Source organism: Mustela putorius, unplaced genomic scaffold (assembly GCF_011764305.1).
Source record: "Mustela putorius furo isolate JIRA1106 unplaced genomic scaffold, ASM1176430v1.1 tig00003896_pilon_pilon_pilon, whole genome shotgun sequence".
Taxonomy (NCBI): domain Eukaryota; kingdom Metazoa; phylum Chordata; class Mammalia; order Carnivora; family Mustelidae; genus Mustela; species Mustela putorius.
This window is the reverse complement of record NW_025422045.1, coordinates 4,512,597-4,538,201: the sequence shown is the minus strand read 5'-3', so window position 1 is coordinate 4,538,201 and position 25,605 is coordinate 4,512,597. Positions and strand designations below refer to the sequence as shown.

General features: G+C 41.6%; 1 protein-coding gene across 3 annotated transcripts in view; it reads left to right on the top strand.

Annotated features, from left to right (window-relative positions):
* RORA (RAR related orphan receptor A) overlaps positions 1–25,605 on the top strand; it is a 718,480-nt gene that overhangs the window by 678,791 nt on the left and 14,084 nt on the right. For all 3 annotated transcript variants that reach the window (XM_045067521.1, XM_045067522.1, XM_045067523.1), the window contains 5 exons: positions 13,234–13,375; positions 16,596–16,991; positions 22,697–22,818; positions 24,299–24,431; positions 25,492–25,599. In XM_045067521.1, coding sequence (XP_044923456.1) covers positions 13,234–13,375; positions 16,596–16,991; positions 22,697–22,818; positions 24,299–24,431; positions 25,492–25,599 — 901 coding nt within the window. The remainder of the gene's footprint in view (positions 1–13,233; positions 13,376–16,595; positions 16,992–22,696; positions 22,819–24,298; positions 24,432–25,491; positions 25,600–25,605) is intronic.

Sequence of the window (25,605 nt, the reverse complement as noted above, 5' to 3'; positions counted from 1 at the left end):
GCACAGAACAACATTACCGTGAATGAAAGAAGCCAGAAACAAAAGAATAGTTACTGTATGATTGCATTTCTGTATCATTCTAGAAGAAGCAAACATTTTAAATTTTAAATCTGTAATGGCAGACAGCAAATGTGGTAACCTGGAACCGAGGTAAGGAATGACTGCTAAGAGAAAGACACTTTTTGTGGCTTGTGGCAATGTTCCACCTTGATCATGGTGGTAGTTCCACAGGTGTACATATTGTCAAAATTCATCAAGGTGAACTCGTCACAATGGTGCATTTTTGTATTTAATTTATGCCTCAATGAAGTGTATTTAAAACATATATATATATATAAAGAACTAAACCCTGAACTAAAGCTACAGTCTATGGTGTGGCACAAAGAGCACATACCCATGAAGCAGCAAGAACCTGGAGGTGAGGAAGTCTTGGTTGTCTTTTAGGGACAACATATAACCCCGGTTGACTGGAACAAGGGGTCACTTTCTGTGGATTGTGGGAAATAAGGAAGGGTATGCCATTGCCAATTTTTTAAAGGCTCTATTATACCAAGGTTTTTGTTAGAAAGGTACTTTACTTGTTCTTTTCTTCTTCTTTTTTTTTTTAAGATTATTTATTTGAGAGAGAGAGAGAGGAAAAAATTTGCATGCGAGCACGAGGGAAGTAGGTAGGGGCAGAGAAAGTCTTAAGCAGACTTCATGCTGGGTAGAGTCCTCCTGGGGCTTGATCCCACAAGCTTGAGTTTGTAACCTGGGCCAAGAGTCAGAAGCTTAACCAACTGAGTCATCCAGGAGCCCCTACTTGTTCTTTTGAAATAATGAGGGAACAGTGTACCAGCTTTGGTCATCCCTTGAATATTGCATTTCAGAAAAACCTAAAATCCAGGCCTGCAGGAGCTTAGGTCGGTCACTAAAGTTGTTTCTGAGCTCTTAGAATAGAATTTAGTCCCAGCCCTGGATGAGCAGTAGGAGAGGGGGTGGGGTAAGCTGAGCAGGCCTGCTGGGGAGGAGGGGCCAGGCCAAGGAATGGGCAGAAAGAGGAATAGGCCAGAAATAAAACAAGAGGCTGTAGATGTTAGGGTTGAGCTTCAGTCTTCAAAGCGGATAAAAATGCTGAAGAGTTTATAGAAAAATGACACCAGTTGAGGTTTCCTTTGAGAAATGGTCCTGTTTCTCATTTTCACTTCCATTCCTGGCTTCATCATTAGATACAGTGACTGCTCCTGATGATGATGAAAAATTTATCTCACAATAGAAACAGTTTTTTAATGTATATCCTTTAGATGTTTTGGATCTATAATTTCAATTTTAATTTTTTTTCAAAGATTATTTATTTATTCAACAGACAGAGACCACAGGTAGGCAGAGAGGCAGGCAGAGAGAGGGAAAAGCAGACTTCCCGCTATGCAGAGACCCTGACGTGGGGCTCCATCCCAGGACCCTGAGATCATGACCTGAGCCGAAGGCAGAGGCTTAACCCAATGAGCCACCCAGGTACCCCTCAATCATAATTTTTAAAATATAATATACAATCTAGTATTAGGGTTGATAGGATTGATTTCTGATACATTTAAGAACTTTTGCTCTTGGGGTGCCTGGGTGGCTCAGTGGGTTGAAGCCTCTGCCTTCAGCTCAGGTCGTGATCTCAGGGTCCTGGGTTCGAGCCCCACATTGGGCTCTCTGCTCAGTGGGAAGCCTGCTTCCTCCATTCTCTCTCTGCCTGCCTGTCTGCCTACTTGTGATCTCTGTCTAATAAACAAATAAAATATTAAAAAAAAAAAAAAAACCCTTTTGCTCCTGATAGGGTAAGAACAGAGTAGCATTCGTTGTCAAATACTTACTCATCAGTTAATACACTTAAGGCGATGTCTTAGGCAAAGTTTCCTTTTCCACCCAATGAAGGGAGAATTTGGAGTAGTTTCTTTTGCTATATATTGTATATTGTATATTAACTATACACGAGCCTCTTAAGTATAGAGATTGCTAGAGGGGAGGTGGGTGGGGGGATGGGCTAACTGGGTGACAGGCATTAAGGAGGGCACTTGAGGTAGTGGGTGTTATACGCAACTGACTGAATCACTGATGAATCGTAAATTCTGCCCCTGAAACTAATGATACACTATATGTTAACTAAATTGAATTTAAATAAAAACAAAAAGTAGAGGGGAATATGCTGTCTGAGATTAACCATGAAAAGCCTTGGGGCTCCTGGGTGGCTCAGTTTTAAGCCTCTGCCTTCAGCTCAGGTCCTGATCCCAAGATTCTGGGATCGAGCCCTGTATCATGCTGCCTGCTCAGTGGGGAGCCTGCTTCTCCCTCTCCCACTCCCCCCTGCTTGTGTTCCCTCTCTTGCTGTGTCTCTGTCAAATACATTTTAAAAACAAGAACAATAAAAAGCCTTTTCAAAGATATCCAGAATGCAAAATTGGTACTTTTATCCCCCCCCCCTCTTTTTTTCCTGAAAGAGTTAAGGCAGTTTCTGGAGTCTGTATGTATTAGGCCAAAAAGAAATGCCCATAAATATTCCATTTAGGCTCAAATTGGTTTTTAGAGGATTCTAATATTTTTATTTCAGTTGGGAAATGTCACTAGCTTTGGACCCATTTTATCTGCATTTCACATTGATATATTCATGTCCAACATCTTTATTTTAATGTTTTATAACCCCTGGCCCCAATATTAGAGCTAGCCATTCAATACGAAAATTAGATGTGGCTGTTACTGCATCCTGTGACATCAGAGTTTCAGTGCCATTATATACCAGGTGATGAGAAAAATACTTTGTTTCATTCCCTCTTCCAATTCTGTGATGAGATGCACAAGTAGTAGAATGTATGAAACCCCAACGTACATCAAGATGATTTGGATTTTTTTTTTCCTGTATTTTCTCTTGCTTTGTTTTGGTCATAACCATGTCCCGGTAACTGCTGTCCTTCCTCAGCTCATAGACAATGCTGGGCTTATGGCCTTGTTGTCAGTAGGGCTCTAATATAGTATCTGGCTCGGGGCAGGGCTCCTCATATTTGCCTGGGGATCACTGCTGTGGAATGTGTTCATTTGGATTGAGTCTGAGTGTGGCAGATCACAGGACGGCAAAGCAGACATCTACACTTACCAAATATGACACACCAGGTCAGCTTTAATCAGAGATCATTTGCACATACAATTCTACAGGGAGGCCAGTCATTATTGAAGGGGAGAGTAGTTCAGGAGATCTATGATTCCATGATTTATTGCTGCCAGCTGTACGAATGTAGAGCCGTACCAGCTAAACTTTTGCGAATGAGCTTGCCTCTTCTTTCTGAAAGAACAAATCCCGTTCTTCATTTACTTCCTTGAGGACTATGATTGCTGCTCCCCACCCCTTTTTAATTCTATCATTTCCTCTGCTTCTTCCTGTCTCTTGATTTTAATCTATTCATGCCCTCTCCTTATCCCTCAGTAAAATTAAATTGACAGTTATTTTCTTACTTAACTTTAAATACTTAAATATCCAAAGATATTTCTTCTTCCTCCCCCCCACCCCATGTTTCTGAATATTCTCAACAGAAAGTTCCCCAGAGAAATAAATTTGTAACAGTTCGTCGTTTACAGAAGGGATTCTCTGCTGTGAGAGGGAGACGTACACCCACAACAGTCTCCCCAAATTCCAGTTTTTTAGTTGTATTGGAAAATACAATAATTCAGGCAGGCATAGGAACATTCATAATAAATCATAGAGTTATGAATAAATCTTGGTTGTCAAAAGCAAATGTGTAGCCGTTCCAAAGCGTCTGCCATTAGAATTCAGCAAGGCAGCTGTCAGCTGTTTTCTTGTAATTAAACAGCCAATGAACAGCTAATTAAGACATATGTGTATACAGAAGTGGAAGTGGGTATGTTAATGAACTGTAGGAATCAATTCATTAAGTGAAAATTGTCAAAAGACCAAACATCAGATCAGCATTTCAGCCTCTGCCTTACTGAGAAGGAGCCCCAAACAGGAGGGGAGCCCCCCGCCAGAGAGAAGACCCTCTGAGCACCTTTCCAACCACACCCATAGTTCTCTGTCCAGCCAACCCACATTTCTGGGCAAAACTACTAATAACACCAATAGGAAATGCCATGTATATTTCAAAGCTTTTTTATTAAGTAGATCCAGCAAATGAAAATATTTTCCTGCCCGTATATAAACGTGGTATTTGATACTCTATGAAGTGCCACCTCCTTCTCCTATGTCTAAACCATTATATGGAACTTTGACTACAGAGCTGAAAAATGGGACTTCGGGGCTTGTTTGGTTTTGTTGTTTATCTTGTTCTGTTCAGTCTGCCCTATGTGTTTGTCTTGATGCTTTTGGGGGCCTATATTAAGAAGTCTGTGGCATTTGGAATAAGGTGCATCTAGGGTTCAGTGATTCAAATCCTGCCTCCTCCCCTTATGTGCTGTGTGACTTTGGAAACATGGCTTAACCTCTCTGTACTTGAAATTTCTCTTATAAAACAGAGAAATACTTGCTTTGCAAGGTTTATGTGAACTGCAGATCAGTAATATTTGGCAAGTGTCCTACATGGTGCCTGGTATTGAATAGGTATTCAGCATATGATTGTCACCACAGTTTTTAATTAGTACTGTCATTTTTCCCTCTGGTCATTCATTCAGCAAGCATTTGTTGATTTCTGTAAGTATTGGATTAGCTCCTGGAAACAAAGAAACAAAGCAATCAGTAAGGGAGACCTGGCCATACGGGTGCACATAGGATGGGCCCCCCAACCAGCCTCGGGAGGGGCAAAGTCAGAGAAAGTGATTATCTCTGTGAATCCTGAAAAGAAGGGAGAGCTTCTGGAAGTGGGGGTAGAGTGGGAGAGTTGAGGGGTTGCCCTTGAAGGAACTGTGAACACAGCAGTTCAGGCATGGCCAGAGTGTGTCTTTGAGTAGAGGACTAAATGTAGGAGAGAGTTGCCTGGACAGGTGGTTGTATCCTGGTCATCAGTAGGGAGCCGCTGAGGGCTAAGAAGCAAGAAAGTGACCCGATCAGGTTGATGTTTGAGAAAAGGTCTCCAGTAAATTCGTGAAAATGGATTGGAGGGGATGTGAATGGAAGCAGGGAGACCAGTTGGGGGACTGTATAGTAACCAACTTGGGAGATGGTAGGCACATGAACTTGCAATAAAGATGGAGAAGAGCTGTAGGATTTGAGAACTAGGGAAGATGGCAAGAAACAGCCTAATATGGTGACTGCACGGGTGCACGAGGGGAGGCGGACGGGATGAAGTGAAGCCTATCGTTCTGCCTTGAATAATTAGGATGAAGTCAGTCTTTTGACTGAGCAAGCAAACACCAGAGGAGACGAGGCCAGGAAGTGGGCAGTAGGCTGGGATATGTTCTGTTTTGGAATGAAGATAAAACTGGAGAATGTGTGTGTCTGTGTGTGCTGCGCAGTGGGGGCGTTGGTGACAGGACTATAGAAAGTCAAACCACCACTTTGGGTAGAGACCCATCCGAAGTGGGGAGGATTCATTCAGACAGCCTGATGGGTACCCGGGGAAGGCTGTGCTCAGTCCAGTCACGTGCTGGTCAGTTTTCAACAACTGAGTTTGGAAAACAGTGTCTATCAGTATGTACATAACTTCAATGTATATGTCACTGATGTAATGTCACACAATTCACAAATAGTAAAATCTGCAATATCCGAACCTATAAACGTCATATAGACAAGTGATTCTCGCTAAGTGCTCTCAGTAATTTCTGCTGAACTCCTACATCTGTACCTGTGGTTGCATTTGATGAAAGACTGTGGTGCCACCATGAATGTTGATATTTTCATTTACGTTAATGAGTAAGAGGAAAGTGAAATAAGGAAGATGTGTTTCAGAACTTCACTCATTCACCAGTGATGACATGAACAACCTCTTTGCTAAATCAGATAATAGTTTCTAAATGCTAGAAGAATATTTCCTCACATTTGTTGTGCTGTTCACAAAGCAGGATGGCTACAGATATTATATACTTCTACCTTTAACCCACATTATTGTTTTCCTTATCATTTTTTAAATCTAGACCGTAAGTGGCATAATAAATCAACACCCAGTTTGTAGCTTTTGGCAGTTTCTATGGTACAGATACTTCCAGCACATGGTCAATTTCAGGCCTCCCAACATGACCCCTCACTAAATGCAGAGTAGGGAAGACATAGCACACCATTGTGTAGAATTCCCACTGTCCAGATGTAACTGATGTAAATATCCTCAGGAACATGGATAAGACCAAATAATAAAATAATAATAAGTTAATTTTTAATAATAGTTATGTTTAACAATTGGTTCATGAAACTCCTGAAAAAAAATTTTTTTAAGATTTTATTTATTTACTTGACAGAGTTGACAAGTAGGCAGAGAGGCAGGCAGAGAGAAAGGAAGGGAAGCAGGCTCCCTGCTAAGCAGAGAGCCTGATGCAGGGTTCGATCCCAGGATCCTGGGACCATGGCCTGAGCTGAAGGCAGAGGCTTTAACGCACTGGGCCACCCAGGCGCCCCAAAACTCCTGAAATTTTAATACTCACCTCTTGCAATCTGGAATGAGCATTTTCCCGTAAGCCATGGCCTCAGTCCCAGTCCTGGAGAACTCCAAACTAGTAAGAGTGAGGAACAATCATAGAGTAAAATCAAAAGTTAGGCATTAGAAGTTTCCAGAGGACGAAGGCAGGAATTAGAAATAAAAGTCAATGAAAGGCACTTTGGTGAAAGACTAAGGGAGGAAACATTGGAGAGTTCTCTTGCAGTCTGTGGAAATCGATATAGATGGTATGTATGAGGAAGTCAGGATTGTGTGATGTCACTTCTCTTGGCCCATCACTTCAGAAGAGATACTTAAGTGAGAGGGGACTGTACTTAAAACGAGGGCACTGGACTTTGAGTGTCAGCACTTATACTTAACCAGGCATGGGCTTTAAGTCACTAACCGTTCTGAGCTTCATTTTTGTTATCTACAAATTAAGAATACTAGAGTCGATCTGTGCTTCTTAACATGGGGAGGGCAGGGCAGTCTTCAGGAAGCTTTGTTAAAATATTTATCATACAAATTGATATGCTTTTTTTTTTTTTTTCGGCCTGCAAAAATGGCGCCTTCATATTGTTCAAACTGTATGTATGTTCAGGACTATATTCCCCAGAGGTTCTGGATCAGTCTATGTCAGGTATATTTTTTTAAAGCTTCCTGGATGATTCTGATGCACCATCTGTTTGAGAACCTTTGAACCTGATAATCTGTCAACTCCTTCCAGTTCTAAAGGCTGCTGGTATTATTCTAATGAACCATTTGCAGTAACTGCATGTTGGTATAGCACCACTAGGTGGTGGTAGTGTGCCACTGTCCCACCAGGTTCTACTACCCTGAAATTCATCATGGTGGCTTTCTGCTCAAGCCCACCATGTTCACAAGGGCCCATCTCCATGTATTTTGACATCCATAGAAAGTGAACTTTTAAGAAAGCCAAAGAAGTAATTCATTAGCTCATCTTTTGGCAGTAAAACCCCAAAACTGTGAACTTAATATTTTTTCTAGCTAACTTATAGCTTCATTAGTTTCTCTCTTTATACATACCTCTTCAGCTCTACCCCAAACTCCAGTGCACTGGTTTGTGCTGTCCCTGCCCTCTATGTGGCCTCATACTCCCCAAGCCCTAGAACTTCTGTCTCAGCTCACGCATTTCTCACTGGGACCCTTTCCAGGATTGCTCCTTATCAGTAGAGATCCCGCTTCTACATTCATGTATATATTTCTACCTTTAGGTGGGAAGATATTGACCATATTCTCTACCTTTCTTCCTCTTCCTTCTTGCTCTCCTAATCCTCCTCCCTCTTATGTGTTCTTTAGCTTTAAATATTTTAGTTAACTTCCCAAATCCTTAAGCCCCTGAGAAATCGCCAGGAATGCTGAAATGAAGAGAAAGAACAAAAGAGAAAGAGAGAGAGAGAAAGAGAAGGAAGACCAAGCCCTCAGTCTGTCTGAAATGTAAGGTTCAGGGTTTATCTGAGTCATGCAGGCTTAACCTCTCTCTCCTTCATAGCTCTTACCTTATAACCCTACTTGACCCATCCCACATGGTATGTGATAGCTCTCCTCCTGGGCATGACTCTGTTGCCTCAGTCCAAAAGCAGGATCCCTTCTCTGGCTCTTGGCCACTCCCAGAACTTTCAGCAGCCACTTGCTCTGCTGACTCAGTGTAGAATAAATGGTGTTGTGAAGAGCAAGGTGTGTCTGTTTGCTCTCCTACTTTTCCCAAATGCTTCAGAGCTGAACCATCTAAAGAAGTATAGTTCTCTTCCGAGCTGATAGCTTGAAGACTTAATTTCAGCCTCAGTGCTCAAAGCCCATGTGGAATGTTTCGTGGATTTGTCTTGCAATGGCATAATTGCATAATGGCATAATTACTCAGACACCTCTCATGATAGAGGTCTTTAGTGACGTAGTGTCCTTGACCTAAGTTTGTTGTTGTTGTTGTTGGTGGTACTGGTATTTTATTTGTTTTCCAAATGACTCCAAATAATTTAGAAATAAATAAGGTGAATAAAAGGAGACCTAATGCTATGGTCAGAAATGAGGGAAAATGATGAGTTCGTGAGACTTTTTTTCCGGGGACTCCAACCGACATCAGGCCATAGAAGGAGTAATCTGGAAAATGCCTGGGCAGGGGTTGTTAGTCCTGCCAACAGGGCTAACCTGAAGGAAAACAGCACTTTCAGAGTAGATCAGTTCTGCTACTTTATTCATACCTGTCTCTGCCTAATTTAACGGTTGCCCTCTCTGAGAATAACCAAGTGGGAATCCTTTTGACATGCAAGGGAAAAATAAAAAGGATAAAAGTGTGTGTTCTAGAATTAAACCACATGAATTCATATCCTGCCTTTACTCTCTGCTAGAGGTGGGGCTCTGCGAAAGTCGCTGTACCGAAAACCAAGGAGATGGTAGTGCCTTCCTCACACTGCCCTCGTCAGAATTATGGAATGTCATCCACATAAAGCACAGGGTGCCTGGCACATAATAAGCACTGTTTTAACGATACTTAAGATTTGTTTGAATCGGGTAGGTAGGACACACAGACACACAAATATCACGAAGGAAGAAGGCTTCATACTCACAGGTCCCTAGAAACAGGAGGGGCCACAGTGGAAAGTAGCAGGCTCAGTCAGGAGGTAGAAGGGAGAATGCATGGAGACTTCGTTGTGATTTCCCATAGGAAGGAATGGGCAAGGAAGGGTAAGCAGGTTTAAGATTGGCTAGATTTAGACAGCTCTGGTCTCTAGGGGCCGCCCTGGCTGTCTGGTATCTGGTCCTGGAATAAAATGGGTGGGGCAGTAGTGGCCCAGAGTTTGAGAACTTCATCGAGGAGGTGGTTGGGTATAGGGGCTCTGGATTGGTTGGTTTGTCTATGAAAAGTGTGCTTCCAGACAAGTTGCTGGTGATCTCTAGGAATTAGCTAGTCCTGGGAAATGTAATCTCTTTTGGGTCTTATGGCCCCAAGATGTCAAAGCATCAAAAATATGGAATAAAAATATATGATTAACACAAGCACTAATTAAAATTTCTCTATGAGGGCGCCTGGGTGGCTCAGTGAGTTAAAGCCTCTGCCTTCGGCTCGGGTCATGATCCCAGGGTCCTGGGATCAAGCCCCACATCGGGCTCTCTGCTCAGCAGGGAGCTTGCTTCCTCCTCTCTCTCTGCCTGCCTCTCTGCCTGCCTCTCTGCCTACTCTCTCTCTCTGTCAAATAAATAAAATCTTAAAAAAAAAAATAAAATTTCTCTATCATCGTCATCATCATGCCTTCTCAGCATTCCCTGGTAATAGAGCAAAGTGATGGTTTTATATGGCTTCTGCGCCATTGTTCTGGAACTCATTATTAATGGTTGATGTTAATTGGAGTTTGATAAGTAGAAACTAAAAAGTAGCATCTTTTTTGTTAATGGCCCAACCATTATTCAAGAGCTGTAGCTAGTTCCGGATTTCATATTTTTGAAGGAAGTGGAGAAACCAGAGAGGATTCTGAGAAGAAATTCTTAATGGGGGGAAGAACCAAGGAGGAAAGGTGACAGATGCTGTGATTTGATCTATAGGTGAGGGATCAGGAGATAGCGTGCCAGTCCGTGAGTACTGCTTCCCTTCAGATAAGAAGAGATCACTCAGACATTCTCCATATTTGATGATCATAGAACAAAATGCAGCAGGTTCATTGTGAAGCAAGCACAGCCTCAGCTAAAGGAAAAGCAAGTAATTCCTGATCCTAGGCACCTGTAGTGACAGCAAACATGGAGGGTCTGAAGAAAGGTAGAGTCTCAAGGAATAGACACCTTTCACCTTTGACAGAGATTATGTATCTCAGACAAACTGAATACCTAGACCCTTGACCTCTTGTATCTCTTTCTAAGGATTATCTGCCTCTGTTACCATTTTTATTTTCTTGAATTCTCTTCATTAAGCTCCAAAGAAAGCTTTACTTCTTCTCACTTCCTTTTTGTAGAGGAGAAAAAAAAAACACACCAAACAAACAAGAAAGCCCACAGTGTTAGATATTTTGAGAAAAGTAAGATTGCTTCACAGAAGAGGCCAGACTTAATACAAGGGAGATTCAAAGCACATCAGACAGTCTGAGACCCTGGACCCCCAGCCCTGTCCATGTTTAGGTTAGTGAGTGGTTTGGCAGATAGCCAAGAGTGGGTGATAGGTCAGTGCCCTGCCCCCTCCCATTCTAGTCTGGCTTCCAAAACAAAGAGGTAGGAACTGATATCCTATCCATCTTAGCCATTGACTTTGCCCACAGTTACCAACTCTTCACAAAAGAAAGCAGATCTAGTAGATTGCTTTTCCCGTGTAGTTCACGTACCTTTCAATGTATATACTATAGAAAAATCAGAAAGCACAGATAAACAGATCCCTTATTTTATCACCTTTTAATATCAATAATTGTATTTCTGAAATACCATTTTTACTGGTTTCTGAGTATATGGATATCCATTATAACTCTTGCAACTCACTAATGTAGGACATTTAGCATCTTTCTAAATTTCTTATATTTCAGACTGTACTTATGATGAACATCCTTGTAGATAAGCTTTATACCATTCTTAATATTCCTTTAAAATATATTCCCTAAAGGATAATTATTGATTCAATAAATAGACATATTTCTAAGGATTTTGATACAACGGCCAAGTTGACCTCCAGAAAAATCTTTCGGTGAAAAAGTACCTTTGTCAGTATGCCTGCTACTCTGTCAGTTCTTTAGGATTTTACTTCTCCCCTCTCCACTGGTGTTGCCTTTATTGGGGTCATGTATCTTGACCATTAAGGATTTGAAGATATATAGATATAGATATATCTAGGATCTAGCCCAGAGTTGGACTCCATGCTCAGCAGGGAGCCTGCTTGAGATTCTTTTCCCCTTCCTTCTCCCCCTCGCCCATTGACTCATGCTCACTCAGTCTCTCTCTCAAATAAATAAATAAATCTTTATTTTATTTATTTATTTATTTGACAAAGAGAGAGAGACAGCAAGAGAGGGAACACAAGCAGAGGGGTAGGAGAGGAAAAAGCAGATATAGATATGTAGATATATCTATATAGATATATCTATATCTATATATCTTCAAATCCTTAATCTATATCTATAGTTATATCTATATCTATATCTATATCTACATCTATATATATAGTGGTCTTTTGTACCCCTCATGGCTCTGGGTCATGGAAAGGACTCTGGTTACCTTCCTTTTCTTCAGTACCTTCCTAGCTTGCAAAACCACTAAGAGATAAGTCAAAAAGAAAAAAAACCACCAACAACAACAACCCCCTCCATATATTTAGAAATTAAGAAATGTGCTTCTAAATAATGTATAAAGAAGAAATCTTTTGAAAATTAGAGTGTGTTTTCAAATGACTGGTAATGCAAATACTGTATAGCAAAACTTACTCTAAAAGATGACCGAAAGGAAAATGTGCAGCTTTAGGGAAAGGATGAACATGGAACATTAATGATGTAGAAAGGATCCAGCTCAAGAAGTTAGCAAGAGTGAATGAATGAAAACGTGAATGAATACATGAAATCCTTGAGGTCAGTAGCTCCTCAGGCATCTTTGCATGCCCTCTCATTTCCAAAACAACGCTTAACAAGTAAGTGGAGGGTACACCTGGGTGACTTAGTTAAGTGTCAGACTCTTGATTTCAGCTCAGGTCACAATCTCATGGGCCCTGGGATCTAGCCCAGAGTTGGACTCCATGCTCAGCAGGGAGCCTGCTTGAGATTCTCTTCCCCTTCCTTCTCCCCCTCGCCCATTGACTCATGCTCACTCAGTCTCTCTCTCAAATAAATAAATAAATCTTTATTTTATTTATTTATTTATTTGACAAAGAGAGAGAGACAGCAAGAGAGGGAACACAAGCAGAGGGGTAGGAGAGGAAAAAGCAGACTTCCTGCCAAGTAGGGAGCCCAACATGGGGCTGGATCCCAGGACCCTGGGATAATGACCTGAGCCAAAGGCAGACGCTTAACAACTGAGCCACCCAGGTGCCCCAGGAAATCTTAACTTAAAACAAACAAACAAAAAGGCAAGGAAATGGAACTCGAGGAACATGGGATTATATTTGTTAAAGACTATGACTCTGAACTCAAGGGTTGACGAGTATTCCCATTCTGATTTATCTGCCAAGATAATCCATCCAAGTGTCATTTAAGTGCTTGGGGCAGGAGAGTCTGTCTCAGGGAATGCAAGATGTGTGGAGTGTGGTAGACAGAGTTCAGTGGGCTAGGAGAGATAACCCAGGATATCAGGATTGCAGCCATCATGAGTTATACTGAGGCAGGATTTTCCATACCTCTGGACATTCCAGAGAAATGTTTTGTTTATTTCACTAAAAATATTTTGGAGATAAAGATTAAAGATAAGTGCCTTTGTACCAATCTATCAAGCACATGGTTTGCTTAGCAGAAGTCAAGAACAGGGCCTAATCACACAGGCAGCCATCTGTTGGATTTAAAGAAAGTTTCACATGTGTAAGGGATAGAGGATTAGGCTCTAGAGATCAGTTTTGCCCAAGAAAAATAAGTGGCTTTAATGTCATTAGTGGCCTCCTGGATGATCTGCCATAACTTTTTAATTCTCCATTAAACATTAATGCCGTTCAGTGCTTAGTATACTGCCTTTAGTATCATACAGCTCACACTGACACTAACCTGTTTTATATTTTATAACTGAATCACAGGGCTTTTTCAGGAGAAGTCAGCAGAGCAATGCCACCTACTCCTGTCCTCGTCAGAAGAACTGTTTGATTGATCGAACCAGTAGAAACCGCTGCCAACACTGTCGATTACAGAAATGCCTTGCCGTAGGGATGTCTCGAGATGGTGAGCACTCGTAGTTTGAGTTGTACAGTAGCATGGGCTTGTGAAAGTGCCTTCTGAGCCCTGGACCCAGATCTGCCCCTCCCCCACTCCACCTCACCTCTGGAGGCCTTGTGGAACCCATAACAGTTACTTCCTGCACTGGAGCCCACTGGGGTTGGGGGTGGCATGGCAGAGAAGCACCTGTGTGGTCAGAACACCTTCCTATTTTAGACGTTTAAGATGTTACAGGTTGATGAATTGATTGAAGGGACATGTCATCTGATGGCCTTAATAAATATACCTCTTACAGACATTGTCCCCAGTAAGAAACACAAGCCAGAGCTAACTGTTAAGGCTAATTATTAGTGCTTTACACTAACTAGTAAAGCTTATTGGCAGTTGGAATGAATTAGTTTTTATGTTAACTGGATAGTTTGAATCACAAATCAAAATCACGTATTTAGGGGGTTTCTTTAAATTTTTTATTACGTTATTCAATTTTAATTCCAGTGTAGTTAACATACAGTGTTATATTAATTTCAGGTATACAATACAGTGTGGTGACATTTCCATACACTCCTTAAAGCCCACTGACTATTTCAGCCATCTCCCAGCCCTCCTCCTCTCTGATATGCTTTATTTTAAAAGGGTACCCTCAATTAAAGTTATTATTTCCTTCTCCGACAAGAATATTGTTTACTTAGGGCAAACTTCAGAATACACAGTTCTATAGGATATATGTAAGACATTCCATCTGAGAAAAATAGAATATACATTTTCCTCAAGTACACGCAGACAAATCCCCTGGTTAAGTCATATAAAAGGAGACATAACGAATATCACAAATTGAAATCACACTAAGCATATTTTCCAACTATAATGGTAAAAACTAAAGATCAACAATAAAACAAAGCTGGGAAATCCACAATGTATACATTAAATAATTAATATGTAAAAACTATACAACAACAGTACTGTACAAGCAGTGGACCAGACAAGAAATCAAATGGCAAATCAAAATATGTCTCAAAACAAAAGAGAAAGTCCCATACTTGTACATACAGAATGTGTGAAAACAGTGCAAATCATGGCTCAAAGACAAATGTTCTTTTCCTTAAAAGAAGCTATTTAAAGAAATAGAGGCCATCTATCGTGCAATTGCCAAACATTTCAAGATCTTCCTGGAAAACTATCTTAAGTGTGTGGAATAATCAACACCAGATTTCAAGACAGTTACTCTTATACAAGGAAACTGGGCAGAAAGTATAGTGGGTACATTTTAGGACTTTTACGAACATACATGTTGGCTCTCTTAAGAGATCCCCTTGAAGGAAACATCTCTTCCAGTGGCATCTCAGCCTGTGGAAAATATTTCAGAATGCTGGGCAGGCGTTCTGAAAGCCTGCCTTCCCCATGATCAGATGTTCTTGAGGCCTGTAGACCAGCCCAGGCACGAGCTGTGATACACGTCAGTAGTGGTGCACGGGATGGCCACTAAGAATATGTAGGAACAAAAATTAAGTTTGGGGCATTGGAAGATGCAAGTCACAGAACTTACATACTCAGAAATGCCTGTGATAGGCAGTTCTGCAGATTTCATCTTTCAGAGGCACTAAACCAACAAAGTCAGGCATATCTCTTATATATGAACTTATATGCTAAGGTCACAAGTTGTGTGTGTGTTTTTAGTTGTGTGTGCGTTTTTGGTTGTGTGTGCGTTTTTGGTTGTGTGTGTGTTTTTAGTTGTATGTGTGTTTTCTCAAGAACTGATCCTCTCATTTCATTTACAGTATAGTATAATTACTCTTGTTGATATTAAGGCAAAAGTTAAAACACAATTCAAAGTATTAGCAGAATGAGTTTCACCTATGGTTGTCAATCCCTCTGGGAGTTCTGGAGTAGTCTTTTAAAAAAAGGGGGGGGGCACCTTCAGTATGCCTCTTGGAGATTTTGCACAGAGGTAGCAAGGCATGTTATGGGCTTGATGTGAATGTTGGGGCGTGTACAATGACAGGCCTGAAATCCGAGCTTAGAGTGGCCTGATTGCTGCCTAACCAGCCCCAACTTTGTTACCCGAGCTGTGGACTCTGGAAATTGATCAGGATCCCACTCATATGTTTCCTGTGTGTAAAGGGACAGCACGCTCTCCTTGGCAGGACACAAATCTCCCAGGTGGTTGTCTCTGGTTCCCAACTTCCATCTCTCTTGGCCTCCTGCCCCTAGACTCGTAGAATTATAATGATGGTCAAATAGATGAGTTCATCCATCCAGTCAGGTATAAATGTGACCATAATCAACTACGGGGTCTTTGTCCTTCCAGCTGAGGCTTTCTCGGCATACAGAGAATTGGGCTGAGAGACCGTGGGTTAGTGGGAGAGTTCAGACCAGGAAATCATAAGGTTCTTTGATCAATTATCTCACGTTTTAGGAGAGAGCATTTGGGATTCTGAATGAACAGGAAAGGTACTACAGTCATTGTTCCACTTTAAATATGGGGACACATCACAAGGAGAAACACTGAGAACACAAATTTGCCCAATAGGGAAATTTACAGTGTTTGCTCTTCCCCAGATTCTGATACTCTGTTTACTTGAGGGTAAATAAGAAGAGAAAAAGTCACTTAAAGGTGGGCCTGAGGGTTCCACAGGGTTCACCGTGACCCAGGAGGAGGAAAGTGAGGGATTCTTATGTCATGTAGACTCAGAGATAAAAATCAGGGAATTGCAAAGGCCTTCATTGCTGCGGTCTCACAGCAAAGCCCCAGATTTGGCTGTTTGATTAGGAGGGAAAAATGAATGAATGAAATGAATGGAAGTTGAGGTTCAGCTGCTTGTGCCTCAGTGTACCCCCATGACTCTGCATCCCTGCACATCAGTCTGAAACCCTGGGAAGAGAAAGAGGTGGTCAAGGTAAGCGGCACGGGCGGAGAACACACAAGCCCACCAAGTCACACATCAGTGGTTCCCGCTGAGCGTCAGGTTATGTGCCAGCAGGAGGATATACGTGGTCATTGCCCTTGCACCAGTCCTGGGTCTGGTTCTGAAACATAGCTCCTCTGGGATGTGGAGCAAGCCTGTGTGGGGTGGGACCGTTTTCACCTCTGGATCATGTCCTTATTTTTGTGGCGATGTGGTTTTTGATTGAGATTGTCTGAGACTTAAAAGGAACCCCCAACGCATGCTGGAGAGAATAATAAAGAAAAGCATATTGTATATGGTGTGGTCTGGCTTTTCTCTTCCAGCTGTAAAATTTGGCCGGATGTCAAAAAAGCAAAGAGACAGCTTGTACGCAGAAGTACAAAAACACCGGATGCAGCAGCAGCAGCGAGACCACCAACAGCAGCCTGGAGAGGCTGAGCCGCTGACTCCCACCTACAACATCTCGGCCAACGGGCTCACCGAGCTTCATGAGGACCTCAGCAACTACATCGACGGGCACACCCCGGAGGGAAGCAAGGCAGACTCTGCTGTCAGCAGCTTCTACCTGGACATACAGCCTTCCCCAGACCAGTCAGGTCTTGATATCAATGGAATCAAACCAGAACCAATATGTGACTACACACCAGCATCAGGCTTCTTTCCCTACTGTTCTTTCACCAACGGAGAGACGTCCCCAACTGTGTCCATGGCAGAATTAGGTAATGGCCTCCACGTGTCCATTGGGACGTGTCTCTTCTGCCCTTTCAAGTAAATGGGATGTGTTTGACTTTCCTCTAATGAGTTACATTATTAGAATGATACTAGAAGAGCAGTTCACCTCTACTATTTGGACCCCTTCAAAGTTCCACCGTGCCCCCTTGCTTTCGATTGTCCTGTTTCCTGTCGCATACCAGGAAACACATTGACCTGTCCGTATCAGAGATGGGGCAGCGTGAACTTGAAGCAGTCTTTAAATGCCACAGAAACTGTAAACTCAGGGAATGGCCCCATTAACTTTGTTCATCATTTCCTTTAGTTATTGTCCAGGTGTTGCTTTACACCTGAAATCATAGAAATGGCAGCCCACCCACTGGGCCTGGGCCATATACAGTTTTGGACCCATGCAGAGTTTTAAATATTTTTGAACTGGTTGCTAAAGTTTTAAACCTAGACAGTCCTGCCTCAAAGTTCAGATTTTCAGCTTCTTGTGAGAAGGGAAAAATGACCTAGTTATACTGGACCAGCACTGGTGAATGGCAACAACCACTTGGTACCAGTAAAGCCCTAACACCTTGACATGTCTTCCCATTTTATATCGCTGCCCAGCTCCTGTAGACATCTAGGTTTTTCCAACCATGATGTATTCTACGAATGTTAAAGGGAAATTGGCTTCTTTATTTTCCAAAATTGTTTGGTGATGGATATTGGTAACAACACTGATAGAGTTAATAGAAAACTCACCAGGCAAAAACAAACAAATCTGACATCTCCTTAATCCTGTGTGACATTGTTGCTTTTTGGGAGATGTGACCTAGAAATGTTGGTAGAACACAGACACTGGAAGACTTGCCATTTCCAGGAAGTTGTGTTAGTAACCTACCTGTTACAACATTTGATCGATTTTTAGGTCCAACACTATTATTAGAGAAACTTGGATAAGAAACTTTGCAGTGTAGAATTTGACGTGCTCCTCCCCGTGACTCCTCACATAAGGTTATAGTCCTTTGGGATATTTCAATTAGTTGCTGTGGAGGTGACTAACTTAACACGAGGAGAGAATGAAGACTTCAGATGGAAAAGAACCAGCAGGTTCTGACTTGAGCACAGACACCCTTAGTTCACAGAAATAACAGTTGTGTTCTTTAGATGGTTTCTCCACCTCTGTACTCCATAAAACATTTTTTAAGTGAAATTTATATTTCCAGTAAAATCTTTCTCCAAATAGAACAAATTGAATGTTCTTGATGGTTTTTACACAAGTACCTCTTTATGGGTCTAAATTTAAATCCTCAAGAGCAGGGACATTTTAAGCTTGGTCTTTAACCACTGAACAGCATTAAAGGTGGATTTCAGCTCTTTTGATTAACAGAGGAACCTCTGAACTAGAAGCCAAGCTGAGCAGAGGTAGGTTTGATATTTTTTTCTTGAACTAGAACAAAAACCTTCCGTTTTTATCGTGAAATCTTGGTTGGCCGCGACTTAAGCAGAACTGTAATGAAAGTAAAATTTTCAGAAAGGAGTAAGGATTTGATTGAAAGCTGACATGATATCATGAAAAATGACCTGGCTCACTTTCAGTTTGTTTCCACCTTATCATAAATACTAGCAAATCTGTCCTGTTTGCTTGTCAAACGTTCAACCCCAAAATAAATCCATAGGGCTTAGCCAAAGCATTGCCCTTAAATGTGGCCCTTTGGCTAAGCGTGCACTAATACTTGAGTGGGTCCAGAAATGGAAAAGCCAATGCCCCTTGGGCCGTCTGGTCAGTGTCTCTTCTACATCTCCCACTGAAGTCTGGGAGCCCTGTGCCCTCAAATGTTCTCCATGCTCTCCTAAATTGGGAGCTTTTTACGTGTCTTTTGGCATTTTTCTGGATCAGTAAAATTAATTCATCACTGGGATTAGTCCCAAACCCAAAACTAAATAAGAATTTGTCTAAAAAGAATATAATTGGATTCTAATTTTCTTTCCCATTTACCTGTACAAAATATTTGGAGGAATTGAGCAACATAGAGGTGGTCAAAGATGTTGCTGGTCCTTCTTCAAAGCTATCTGGGGTTCCCTAGTATTTCCTTTGGGGCCTCAAATCCTGCTATTTTTCCCCGCAATTCCAGTACAGTTAACATACAGAGTTTTATTAGTTTCAGGTGAACAATATAGTGATTCCAGTCTTACTGTCTTTTTAATGATGTTAACTTCATTTTAGGCAAAATTTTGTCATCAGATTTTAAACGAATGAAACCAATTATACAGTTGGAAAATAAATTGTAAATTGACATATCTTAACCGCAATTCTCTCTTTCAATAATAGTGTCTACAATCCATTACTTTTAGTGGCAATACATCTGCATTCCTGACTAGGAAATTTTGCCCTTAAGGTACAATTAGTACCAGAAATATACATTCCAGATAAATAATCTTGGTTCGCTTAAAAAAAAAAGCTAACTGCACATGTCACTATAATTGATAACTAAAGCCTTTTGTAGAAGGGTCAAGTGATTATTGGACAAAGCACTGGTCAAGAAGTCAGCTTATATGTTTTGTGGTCCTAGGTTTGCTATAGGTTGTGTAACCCACTATAAGTCATGTACCTCTACAAGCTGCAGTTTCCCTACTTATAGAATATAATGATGAAGAACAGACTGGCCCCAAATTATGTATGTTTCAATCACTTGCCAGTTGCCCACTATTATACCTTGAAAAAATCACTTAACCTCACTTGGTTTCATCATCTGTAAAAGGGAGATAATACCAGCACTTTCCTCCCAGAATTGTTATGACGATGAAGAAAATATACATATTCAGAATATATGTATATAGATATATATGTATATATACATATATATAAGTTATATGGGGCTACCACGTAGTAACTACTATTAAACATTATTAATGGTGTTACTATCTATAAACTGAGGAGAGGCTGGACTATCTAAAGTTCCTTTCCACTGTGAAAATCTGTGACTAACTCAGAAGTCAGGAAATTCCATCTGAAGTACCTAGACCTTAGCTGTGTTGAAAAAACAATCATGGTTGGGAAGATGAATTGATTTGTCCATCACAAAGTGAGTTTATCTGCTGAGCACAGACCAGAAACCAGGTCTCCTAACGCCTAGTTCCATGGTATTTCACTATTCCAGAGTGTTTCTCTAAGAGACCACACTAACTTAACTTTTGTTCAGTCTGACCATATTGTCCTTTGCTGAAATGGAGATTTAAAAATAGTAAAGTGTCTGAAATCTTACACTTGCCAAATCAACTGTGAATTGTAATCAAAGGCAGTTGGTGAGAATGCAGCCACTGCCCTCTACTGGTATGACATGTACATTACGCTGTTCCTTGTCTGTCTTCCCAAAGGTGGGCTCAAATAGGTAGGGGTGGATGGGAACAATTTTTAAGATGAAGTAAGATGCTGACCATATTAACTGGAAAAGAAGCATGATCTGGAAGGGAATACTATGTGCTTCTTACCATTCGTCACCTCATAGGATCCCCCAGCTTCCCTGCAAACACTTCATTTTCATTTTATTTAGTATCTGCAAAAATTGGTTTACTATATACACATTTGTTTTCCTGATTCTGACTCATTGTTTTCGTCTTTACTGCCCCCTTCTCTCCACAAGCATCACTGATTCTAAGACACATAAATTGCTGGCTTCTCCCTCTTTTGGTCACTGTCTTTCTGTTTCTTTCTTTTAATTTTTTTCTTCTGTTTATGTTTTATTTTCCTGGTATTTATTTATATTGTGTTCATGTCTGTGTGCTGCCAAATAGGGCTGTTAAGATTTATTGTGTTTCAGTGTTTCTAAGGAGACTCTAGTTTCAAGCTTCATTTAGGTGAACCCACTCTGTTTTCACACAAACAAGTCTGAATCTGTTTGCCGAAAGCAGTGACAAATTTCCAAACAGACCCTCTTACTAGTGTTGCCAAGTTTTCACTCAGCACCATTCTTTTAAATGGCTTTTCCTGTTATGTAATCAGGACCCTAGAAGAAGATCCCTTTGGGATATGGTTTCATATTCATGGAATCTTGTCAGTTCCCCTTAAAATACTTGCATTGTCCTTCCCTTCCATAATGTTTATTACTGACCTACCTAAAGCACTTAGTCCTGCCCACACGGGTTGCAGCAGTCTTTCGCTGGTACTCCCAGCTCCAGCCTCTGCTGGAGTCCATCAGTCACAAAACTGCTTGTTCTGTTGCCCCACATACAGCCTTCTGTGTGCCAGCTGCCCCTAGATAATTCCACTGACTCCTTAAGCAGGTCCAAACCTTAATCCTAATATTTGAGATTCTCCAGAATGTGGACCCTTACCTACTCATGCTTCTGTTTGGGTGCTATCACTTTTTTTTTTTTTAAAGATTTTATTTATTTATTTGACAGACAGAGATCACAAGTAGGCAGAGAGGCAGGCAGAGAGAGGAAGGGAAGCAGGCTCCCTGCTGAGCAGAGAGCCCGATGCGGGGCTCGATCCCAGGACCCTGAGACCATGACCTGAGCCGAAGGCAGAGGCTTTAGCCCACCGAGCCACCCAGGCACCCCTGGGTGCTATCACTTTATCACACATCTGCCTGTCCCCTATGAATGCCATTATTTGCTCCTTCATCTATCATCCCTAGAATGTGGAACCAGCTCGCCTCTTCACACCACTGTCCACTGCCTGCCAAATCCTCCCTTTCCTTCAGGATCCACTTCAGATGTTTCTCTCCTGCCAAGAAGCATCCTCTAATTCTCTTCATCTTTCCCTTCCATGACAGAACCTGTTCTTTATTTTATCTTCTGATGTAATTCAAGTTGATGCTTTATTGTCTAATGTCTTGAATTGTCCTTTCAGTATTCCCATACATGTTCATCAGATTATAAGTTCCTAGAGAAACTTTTTAGGCATCTAGTTGTTTTAATATCCTCAAACTACCTACGTTCCAGTATAATTAGAACAAATGTTTACGTAGTGTGTACTAGGTAACCCTCACTGTTCTAAGCGCTCAACTCATTTAATTCTCACAAGGCCTATGAAGTAGGTACTGTTTCCCTCATTTTGCAAGTGAGGAAACCAAAGCACAGAGAGGCTGAGTAACATACCCAAGATCATACAGCTGGTAGGTACAAGAGCTGAGTTTCATACACTGGCTGTCTGGTGCCAGAGTCCATCTCTTAACCACCCCCCTACATATAGTGACATAATGGGCCCTCAGTAATGCTTGTTGTACTGTTTGCTGGCAAAATAAAAGAAATAACAGTTGTTTTCACAAAAGCATACTGTTTCCTAATTTTTCAAGAGTAATCCTCCCCAGGTCAATGTCTCTTCATAAAAATGCCAAGAATAGGCTGTGTCGGTCATTTCCCACACCTATCTGGGCTAATAATTGTTCATTCCCAGACATTGGTGTAAAGCCACAGAAGAAGGTCAAGGTCAGGAGGGTCTTTGAAGTCACCGAGACTTATTGCTAGGTATTGGCGTTGCCTGTCCTTCATCTTCATGTTCCAAAATATAGAATAGTTTCAAATTGCTTATTTAAAAATATAAAGATAATTGAAACTGGTTCAGCATGTTGCTTTGTACTTGTTACTTTTTATTTACCTTTATTTTCTTACTTGTTACTTTTTAAACCAAATGTTAAGCAGGGAAAACCCTGATTATCCGGAGAAGAGCTTGGAGAAGAGCTTGGCTTTTCATGTTTATGATCTCCTGTTTTCTCCTTAGAACACCTTGCACAGAATATATCTAAATCACATCTGGAAACTTGCCAATACTTGAGAGAAGAGCTCCAGCAGATAACGTGGCAGACCTTTCTGCAGGAGGAGATCGAGAGCTACCAAAACAAGGTATATACTCTGAAGATTTTTACCCAGGATTGAGACAAGAGTGGGAAGGGTGTTTATGCAGGACATCTGTTGAAGAATACAGACTAGAGAGTGACTGTCTTTCATCAGATATCAGATTTCTGTTTAAAATCTTTCTTTTAGAGATGATCATATACTTGGGACTTTGTCGTCTTTCTGAGGTGCAAGTGTGTGAAATTCCAGCAATAACAAACAAATTTTCTCAGGCCGATGGCTATATACATGTATCTCCTATCATTTGGCAATGGGGGGTAGAGAAAGCAGTGTCCAAAAGCCCGAATTAATTGAGAGTTGTCCTGATACCACGGTGGAAGATTTCAAGGTCTGGAAGTTGACGTAAAATAATCTCAGCCTCAGAGGTTTAGAGGATGTGTGCAAAAGGTTTGGAAGCTATTCTCATAACTCCAGTCTGAACCTAGCAATGTGCAACCGACAAACGGTGCTGCTCCTTGCCATTTTCTTTACACACTGTTCCACAAGCCACCAGAATGGGAGGGCGGGGCTGGAGAAGGGGAAGTTTCAGTTACCCATTCTGCCTTGGTAAAGGGAGATGCTGTGGTTTTCCCCAAGAATTACAGAGATGTAGGCCTAGGAGGGGCAACAGGGTTTCTTCAGGCTAATCCTCCCCTTCATTTAACATATGAGGATATTAGCATCCCTTGGCGTATGGCAGGAGAGTGAAAATACCAGAACTAGATCATGATTCCTGGCTCCTAATTCAGTGTTTCCTTCACCCCATCATATTGTTGGAAATAGTATTAAGATCCACATCCCCTTGTAACTAAATGGAAGTGGGTATACAAAAGCAATTAAACAGGATAGGAATCATTTTGCCTTTGAGATAGCAGGTAACACCAGCAGTCAGCCAGTATTGTTAGAAAGGGAAGCGAGAAAGCAGTAAGAAACAGGGCATGTGAAATGGGATTCCGAGTCAGAGATGCTAGGATTTGAATCCCGGCTCCAACACCTTCTAGCTGTGAAACCTCTAAGAATTTATGACCACTTATGGAAAATGGGAAAATGAAATAAGACAAGGATGTCATACAGCATCTAGCTCAAAGCAGGTGCACGATAAATGTAATTGACTCCCCTTCTCTACCTTGCCCCCAGTAAAATGGTGTTCTATCCCCCAAGGTAAGATAATTGCTCACAAGAAGATCCTACTGTGCTACTCTCCGAGGCCCAAGGGTAAAGCAGTGGCATCTGCTGCTTTTCAGACTCACAGTTGCACCTGCTTATAACATCTTCCCCCGTCCCTTTACCGCCAAAATGGTAACAGAGGAATCAGAGGAGACGAGAAGGGACTCAGAAGCAATCATTATAACCCAAATGTTGATTTTTAATCCTCTAGCTTTTTTTAATCCATTTCCAAAGAAGGCTTTGAGAAAATAGGGGCAGTTAAAAACCCCTGTGTCCGGGATACGGGTGACCATGTGTGTTGCTGTGCTTTGCTCCTCTGCAGCAGCGAGAGGTGATGTGGCAGTTGTGTGCCATCAAAATCACAGAAGCTATACAGTATGTGGTGGAGTTTGCCAAACGCATTGACGGATTTATGGAACTGTGTCAAAATGATCAAATTGTGCTTCTCAAAGCAGGTATGTGCTTTGCAAGTGAATTTTGAGATCTCTTCCTAACCTGCTTTCACCCGCCTATTAGAGAAATGCTGGGTAAGGAAGGTGTCGGGAACAGTTTTTCCCCAATGATAATAGCTCGGGTTCCTTCTAGCAGCAACTGAGTCCTTTTTAATGGTTTTTGAGCTATCTGTGGAAAACATTTTGTTTCTCCTCTGAGTGAAACAATTAATTTGAAGGATACCCACTCCAGACCCTTGGGAGGTAACAGTAAGTTGTTAGGAATGTTCTCTGTGGAACTCAAAGGGACACCCCTGGTTTCTTGGTTTGTTTGTTTATGTTATTGTTTGTATGTTTATTAACCTCTAATCTATTATTTGTTTCAGGGGTACAGGTACAGACACCAGTCTTACACAATTCACAGCACTCACCATAGCATTTACCCTCCCCAGTCCATCCCCCAGCCACCCCATCCCTCCCACCTCCCTCCCCTCCAGCAACCCTCAGTTTGTTTCCTGAGATTAAGAGTCTCTTATGGTTTGTCCCTCTGGTTTTTTTTAATAAATATGAATCAATACGTTTTCCTGGCAACTCTGAGACTCTACTGCAAGACAGAAGAATGCCAGAGGAGTAATTTGTAACCCCGCCTCTCTTCAGGAATATAGGGCATAGTTAGCTTGGCCATAGTTAGCTTCAGCATAAATCTTTAATTATGCTGGTAAACTGTGCCCCTTTAAATAGAGAGCTTAGGGGCACCTGGGTGGCTCATTCAGTTGGCATCTGCCTTCGGCTCAGGTCATGATCCTGGAGTCCTAGGATCGAGCCCTGTATTGGGCTCCCTGCTCAGCGGGGAGCCCTCTTCTCCCTCAGCTCCTCACCCTACTCGTGTTCTCTGTCTCACTCTCTTTCTCTCTCAATTGAATAAATAAAATCTTTAAAAAATAATAATAAATAGCTGATGTGACTGAGAGCCACTGGCCCTGTGGCTGCACTGAATCAGAAAGGGGTCCCTACATTAGGGCTTTCACAGTAGAGAAATATTTACCACGATAAGATAATCCACATAATTTCTGTCTTCACTTAGGTTCTCTAGAGGTGGTGTTTATCAGAATGTGCCGTGCCTTCGACTCTCAGAACAACACCGTGTACTTTGATGGGAAATATGCTAGCCCCGATGTCTTCAAATCCTTGGGTAAGG